We start from the raw sequence: 8,494 nt of genomic DNA, 5'->3' as shown, positions 1-8,494 counted from the left end.
GTTAAAACCTCATTAGCGAAATTCTTCCAACAACTCAAGTGATTTTGAATATATTTTATAGGAACGTTGCCTATCATATGTAAATGTGTATGACGAAATATAGTAACTTCTGGAGGACTCCAGATGGAGATCATCCAACTAAAGGGTTTTACATGTGAAAACCTCGTAAGCACACCTGAACTGTTCAATGGAATTTTAATGGTATTTTATAGAAAGGTCATATGTAGATGTTCATGAAGGAACATAGTTACTGTCAGAAGACTCCAAAGGGAGATAATTGACTTTAAGGGTTGACTAATTGACTTCATTTGAAGGGGAGGTATACCCTTTGTGAACTTGCTCACAGTATTTCTAATGAAGCTTGTAGAGCAACATGTAACTCTTCTATGATTGTTCACTAAATTTAATGTTTTATGTTAGGGATAGGAGTCAACGACAGAAATGGTTTTTGTCGGAAAATTCGAGTGCAAACTAATACACGCCACTCCTGATGAACTATATCAGTTCAATTTACATGCAATGATTCAATGGAACGATTTATACCAATGTTGTTTGCATTGTTAAATATCTCTGTTTTTGGCCTTTTTAAATATTTGTTTTTCTATCATCCGGGCTTTTAAGTCAAATGGCTCTGTTATTGGCGTTTGCATCAGTTAAATTCGATAATATTTATCATAAAGTATACGAAAACCTTGAAGTACCGACATTAAACAGAATTTAAAATGACGGCTGTCATGTCACAAAAACTACTTACCACTTAGTAGCATATTAGTATAAGGATCAATAGAGATACAATGCGATTAAACTAATATAATCATATCCCTTGATTCTAGATGTTAAAAGAACAATTGAGTGAACAAAGATAGCAAATACAGACCATTCGAGTGCTGTATGCTAAACGACCTAAAAAGCGAACAGTGCCAATTCGGTCAAGTTCATTCTCAGTGTCTTAAATGCAAGATATTGCTCCTTTTTAGCTCTATACGATCACCTTTTTGTGCTAGAATTTTACCTATCAAATCTATACAAATCATTTTTTTGTTTTGTTTTGTTTTGCTAAAAATATGATTTTACCAATAAAATGTACACAATTTTTGTACCAGAAAAAATGTGAAGCCATTTCACAAGCGATTTAAATGAAGTTGATGAGAAATACCCAGAGGAATAAAAAATCTCATTTCCGCTTTCACAGTTACAATTTTTTTTTTTTTTTTTTTTACGGAAAGAGTAAAATATTGACAATTGTTTTGTACTAATTTCACTTATTGATATTTCATATTCTCTTTTTTTTAGCCCAAATATACGTATAAATTTATATGTAGATCGATGACAATGATTAGGGCTTTACAATATTTATAAATAGAGATGTGGAATCTATAATATTAAGTGCAATGAAGTGAACCAAGATTCGAGCAGAAATCAAAAGAATGTCTACCGATAAAGACAAGAGAATGCAAATAGAAACACGTAACATATAACATGAAATAAACAAAATAACGTCAGGTCCACCGCTAGGTTAACCGTATTCTAATTTTCTAGAAAGACACTCACCTTGTTACTCATAAAAATGTTATGTCCGGGGTAGACGAAAGAGAAAGAAAACTCCATATAAGATTTTGTAGAATCGACTTAATTTTGGCGACACTGGACCTGTTTTAAGAATTCCTTAAAGCATAGTCATTGACATTTCGCCGTTATCTGTAAAACCGTTACATTTGAGGTCGAAAAGAGTAATCAAGGGAACCAAGGTTATAGCGGTAATCAAAAGAATGTAATCCAGGGACAAAGACGAGATATGGAAAACAGGCATACACAATAAAGAATATTAAGTAACTAAAATAGTACATACAAAGTAACAAAAGCAAATGAGCAACTCGGACTGCACTAAAAACTGGGAGCATGCACAAGGTGCAACGGTAGGGAAATATCAGCAAAAACCAATACCGAAGCGTGAACAATTGGACAATTGAAATACGTCAAAATCCAAATACATGTTCAGAACATGCAAAAAGGAAACACAGACGATCTACATAACGTATCAAACCGAATAGACGGATGATAGAAAAGACACAAAACTAAAGCTTTAGCGATATGAAATCCCACAAAAAAAAACAAGGAGTGACATATATATGCTCCGGAAGGATAATCATGCCCTGCTTCGCAAAAAATGAAACGATGCTTCCAGATTCATGAATAAAATGTCTATATTCAGCATCGAAGGAATCCATTAAAAAAATAATAATTTGGTTTCTTAAGGAAATATAAATACGTGAAACGAATGTGCGTCGTTGTCATGATATACCGATGTATTGACAGCAAACGAACGTTAAAGATATATATATATATATATATATATTTATATTACTTTTCGAAAGGTCAGGGAAGATTAGATGTATTAAAAGAGACTTATTGAAGTTCAGAAAAAAATGTTTTAACAAATATAGCTACCAATTTCTTAAATTTCTATCGATGTGGCTTTTATAGTTAAATAATTGTTACTTAATCGAGTGTTTTTAATTATTACGATTTTTCCAGAAAGCACTAGCACACTCGACTATATTTCAGGTACTATATGATGAAAAAACTAGCAGTGTTAACGTATTTATCTTTTTAGAATTTTTACTCACACAATCATCATAAATCAATGGTCTCGTTAACATTTATTGAAATCAAGTTAATGAAGTAGATAAGGAAATTGACCGAATGTTTGTGCGTAGAATTAACAATAATTTTAAATCACTATTAATTGACCGAACGTTTATGCATAGAATTTCCAATAATTGATCACTACATAATACCAAAAATTGATTAAAATAATTTATATATCCAGATTTAAATCAAAGATAAGGTTACTCCAATGGAATGCACTCAGCATTATTAAAGGAATTTATCCATTACGACATTGTTTGACCTTTTTTTTTTTTGAATTTCTGATGGGCATTTCTACGGAACATTCATAAGCTGTCAGTTTACCATGATAATAAAGCTCATTGGAACTTGGATACAGGTAAGTGAAACTTAAGATTAATTTGCAGTTTCGACGAAAACTGTTTAAACGACTAAAACTACACATTTTCCTCACAGTATTAGAATATCCCGATTTTTTTCATTCTTTAGTTTGTTTAAGAATACTTAATAATACGCTGAAGAATTTTATATATGTTCAGAAATTATTTCATTTTACCGATTTAGAACATTTAATTTACTTGGTTCTTTTTCTTTCCGTTACTTGAAATAACAAGATTATTTGATGTATTTTTTACATTTGTTCTGTACTGCATTTGAAAATAATGTTGGATCAAGGACGAAGCACCAAGTCAGCTCCAAGCCATACATACTATAGATCATTTCATTATGATAATAATTAAAATATACTTCCACGAGGTGGGCCTCAGAATAAGTCCTTTTCCTATATTAGTCCTTTTTGTGTTATATTTGCCTTGACCAATGAGTATTGAATGGTCAATTTTTTAACCGTATTTTATAACACCGGTAAACGATGGTAATTTTGTCTACCATTTGGTTGTACTCCTTATTAGGATTGAAATGTATTTTCCAAGTTTCGCTGGAACAATGACGTACGAATTGCTTTAAAATAAAACTGGCGATGATAGATTTGTAAACATGTCAATCAGCTTTTATTGCATGGACTATCTTTAGGTAACAAATCAAATGAAAATATTTATTAAAATATTTTTGTTGAATTGTTGTTTTTCTGTTTTAGATATTCATAGCATTTGAATGTTTACAACTTTCAGTTGGAAAGGTTTTGTATGATGTAAGTAACTACTCAAATTTTTATTTACAAGAGTATCTATGGTCTAAATTTAACATAAAAATTTTAATGGTAATGTTATGAAAGTTAGTCTTTTATCATTAACATTTATTTTAAGAGTAATCAAGGGAACCAATATTCTAGCGGTAATCAAAAGAATGTAATCCAGGGACAAAGACCAAACATGGAAAACAGACATACACAACAAAGAACATAAAGTAACTAAAATAATACAAACGAAGTAACAAAAGTAAATGAGCAACTCGGACCCCACAAAAAAAAAAAAAAAAAAAATGGCAACATAGACCAGGTACACTTGTAGGATAAGCGTCCTCTGTTTTTTTTCTGGAAACACCCGCCGAGTGGTTTATAAAAATCAAGTCCGGGGTACTCGAAAGAGGAAATGGTAACTATGATATGTTGAATTGATTCCAAGACATTGTATGATATACTCGACTAAGATTTACAAGGAAGCCGTAACTAATTGAATGATATACTCAACTAAGATTTACAAGGAAGCCGAAACTAATTGTATGATATACTCGACTAAGATTTACATTGAAGCAGTAACTAATTGTATGATATACTCGACTAAGATTTACAAGGAAGCCGAAACTAATTGTATGATATACTCGACTAAGATTTACAAGGAAGCCGTAACTAATTGTATGATATACTCGACTAAGATTTACAAGGAAGCCGTAACTAATTGTATGATATAGGTTACAGACCACCAATTCAACCAATGAGCATTTGGAACGTACGCAAAAATAGTCCTACGCAGAAATTACCCCTGTTCCTCATAGTGCTGTGAAAAAAGTTCTCATCTTATTTTAAAAATTTAAACAGTTTCTGAAAGGAAAAACATTTCTGTACATTTTATAGGTGCATTTTGCTTCTTGTGATGTGAAGCCTAATCTCCATAATGATTTTTAAATATACCCCTATCTTGTGAAAACACTGGGATTTCCCATGCTATTTATAGACCCTTCACTTCCGGTGACCAGTACTGCACTGCAAGTCTGCTAACCCCACATGCCATTCTGAGGATTGTGAGCTGACATATGTAGAATCATGCTGATATATAGTCATCTGCAGGTTAAAGTTAAGGTAAAGTCCAGAGAAGCCATTGAATATTGTGAAATTAGCATAGAAGCCTATGGGAAGTGGAATTAGTGGTTTTTAGCCTTAATACTCGACTAAGATTTACAAGGAAGCCGAAACTAATTGTATGATATACTCGACTAAGATTTACCATATTACTTAGTACTTGTTGAGGGTTTGCTTGATTCTCAGCTTCTTTTAGAGGGAATGCTTATTTGGTAATTGTTTTTGCCTGATGACTTGTACCGTGCACCCCTTTCTAGGTTCGACACAAATTGTTGACTGGAGGTATGCGTAGTATGATGTCGCGTGCAACATCTTGTGCATAATTCTTGTCTTCACCGCTTTGTATAAAAATTGTTGTAAACAATGTATCAAATTATGCCATATTTTGAATAAGAGAGATGCCCAATAGTTTATGTACATTGGTGGCTACAAATGACATTACAATGTGATAATCTGATTTAAAATAAGACAGCTTCAATATTACAAATTTTACTTGATAATTGCATCAAGAAATAAACTACACTAATTATCTTTTCCAAATAACTTCCACATTGGCCATAACTGTTTTGTTTTATTTAAGGTTTGTATGTCTAATGTCGGCAAAGAGTTTGTAGTGTTGGTAGCTGATAATACAAGAAGCGTCAACAATCCACGTCTATATTTGTCAACACCTTATGTAACGACAGTTAATGTTCACATTGAAACACCATTGGCTAATATCGTAAATGTTGACGTCGCAGTGTCTTATGGAAATGAGACGGTTGTAGAAATTCCACTGGATGTAGCTATTATTGATACGACTAAAAGTAACCAGACTATCCATGTAGTAGCTGATGATTTCATTGTGTTATTTTCATCTAACATCCAAAACAATGGTGGTGATGCATACATGATTTTTCCTATTGAAGTCCTTGGAACAGAATATGTTACAGTCAATTTGGAGTCTAAAAAGGATGATTATGATTCAGTTATATCAATGGTCGCACTTAAGGACAATACGGTTATAAATGTGACTTTGTCTTTTGGGTTGACACTGGTTTATGACGGGAAAAACTATGGGAACGAAACTCTCCTTTCGCTTGTCCTTAACAAGTACGAAGCATTCCAAATAGCACACCAAGGAGATTTGTCGGGAACAATTTTGTCATCTAGTTCTGTGGTGGCTGTATTTAGTGGACATGAACTTGGACAGCCGCATATAAGCACCCAATCTAGTATTGATACATTATATGAAATGCTTATACCTGTTCAGTACTGGTCAACGTTTTATGTTATTGTAACCAATCCCGTATTTGTATCTGGAGATGGAGAGGAAGTTTCAATTTTTGCGTCTGAGGAAAACACTGCAGTGACAATAAACATAATGGGAACTCCATCCCAAGTTGTTATCGATGGCAAAGGACAATTTCATCGATTCCACCTTCAGTGTAATACGTCTGGTTTTATACAATCCGATAAGCCAGTTCTAGTATCTCAAGTCACTGCGGCTGACCAATTAAGTACAACCAGTAATGGAGATTCGTATATGGTCCTTACTACTCCAGTGAATAGTTGGGTAAATGAATACACATTTTCTACACCTGGGAGGTTGGATTCTGACAGTTTTGTCCATGGCCTCGTCCTTATATCACACATTGTATCGGTTGATAACATCGTTCTTGATAATAATACATTGAATTCATTATACCAGTGGAGAGAAATTTATGACACAGATTTTTCATATACGAATATCAAACTTAGTGAAGGTGTTCATAGCCTGACCTGTGTAGATGGACCACGTCGATGCTGGGGCTACGTTTATGGGATTCATTCTCTGGACGGTTATGGCACATCGATTGGACGTAGTTTTGTCAACTATCAGGAATTGCAAGTAAGTTTTTATTGTCCAAAATTATCACAGGAAGAACAGAAAGCTTATGACATGCATGAACTTTTTTTTTGTGTAGTACTTTTGGTAAAAGTTACTTATGTTGAGTGTTATGCCATTTTAACGATAAAATTGCCGTTTTCTTCATCATTTGTTATTAATATGTAGGCTTGATACTTTTATAAAGACTAACTGATTGAACTCGTTCATGAATTAAGGAATACTCCTATCGCCATTTTAAGTTCATGAATTGGAAATATACCACTTCTTCCCTTCTGCACATTTCCCAAGCAAAAGTATCTTGATTTGAATAAAAAATAAAGGTAACCACATTAAAACAAATTCGGAACAAAACAAAACACAGACTGATAAGAAATAAATGTGCAATACAATACCAAATGAGAAAAAAAATGATATGGAATACATAAACAACTTAACTCAGCGGAAAGTGGAGCATAGACCACTTGCTAAGGTAATGCTAGCACGAATTTTAAGTAAACGCAAATTGACAATCGCAACATCTTTTATTTTTTTCATGCCTTATCATTAATCTGTATGCCAATGAAGTCTACTTGAACTGGCACTGGTATGGATACTAGTACATACAATATCCGGATCCACAGCACGCAGAATTGTAATACCGTTAACAATTTCTATCTTTTTATGCATCTTTCAACTGTGCATTACATCATTTTCTTTTGAAAATGAGGATAATTATAAATCGTTGCAAATGACAATTTTTGTTTTACAGGATATATCATTTAAAGGTAAGAAAACAAATCTATAGATATAGAAAACAGACTTTGTAAGAGAAATAGTTACAATAATTGTATAGAAATAGACCTAAACTCAGAATTCGGTTTGCTGGTTGCCTTGCCACTTCTTGCATATTTTTTGCGTATGTCAAATGATGTTTAGTTCATTGTTTTTGTTATTATTTAATATTGTTTAATTCTTTTTTAAGATTTGGTGGTTTATGTAACGTACTTGATCGGATGTTTGCAATTACAGATTTATCTGAAAGACATTTTTTCGCGTCGTACTTCTGTTAACTATTTTATTTTGAAATACATCTATGAAGTAATGGCAGAGCATTCGACAGCTTGTATGTTTATAATATATAAATGACACCATAATCGAATTTAAATGATGGATTAAACGTCCATGCACATTAAGCCCTCCTTAATCAATACAGATTCAAAATTTGCTTTATCATTATAACTTAACAAAACTTATTTTGCAGGAGTCGAGAGACATGTATCTTCTTTAATGAAAGTTGATTCAGCATATCCTAACGCAGTGCCCATCAACAGCATTGTTACGAGGTCGTTGGTTGGTTGTTTTGTTACTTGTGCACTATACTCTTGTTCAGTGGTAGCATTCAACAACATGACGAACACGTGTGACATATTTTTACACGAAGCTGTATGTGACTCTTTAAAAGATGGTTCAAATTTTAATATCTACGTTTTACAATAATATGTACTTGGCGCTTGTTGTGCGTATAATTCATCTACATTGTCGGCATTGTTTATTTTAACTTTTTGCAGAACTATCCATTTGGAAAATTAAGTATCCAAAAAGAAATTAAAATTCTGTCTTGGTAACTCATGATGGTTAAAATATTCATCTGTAACTAAATATCAACAAAACAATACCGTTGCATCAAAACATAAGGACAATTCCTAGAAGTTACAATCGAAACACATTGCCTAAACAGCACAAAACAAAATATAATTATT

The 8,494-nt window shown here is 32.8% G+C and overlaps 1 protein-coding gene across 1 annotated transcript; it reads left to right on the top strand.

The window, feature by feature from the left end:
- Window positions 1-2,844: 2,844 nt before the first annotated feature.
- LOC148615829 (IgGFc-binding protein-like) lies at window positions 2,845-8,459 on the top strand. The gene is made up of 5 exons (XM_088582476.1): window positions 2,845-3,007; window positions 3,725-3,778; window positions 5,466-6,755; window positions 7,504-7,519; window positions 7,996-8,459. Exons 1-5 carry the CDS (start codon window positions 2,975-2,977, stop codon window positions 8,229-8,231), a joined length of 1,629 nt encoding a protein of 542 aa, XP_088438602.1. The 5' UTR covers window positions 2,845-2,974; the 3' UTR covers window positions 8,232-8,459.
- The last annotated feature ends 35 nt before the right edge of the window (window positions 8,460-8,494 follow it).

This window comes from Perna viridis, chromosome 5, assembly GCF_037379345.1.
Source record: "Perna viridis isolate PV_CMFRI_1.1 ecotype Kerala chromosome 5, ASM3737934v1, whole genome shotgun sequence".
NCBI lineage: Eukaryota > Metazoa > Mollusca > Bivalvia > Mytilida > Mytilidae > Perna > Perna viridis.
This window is presented reverse-complemented; position numbering and strand designations above follow the sequence as displayed.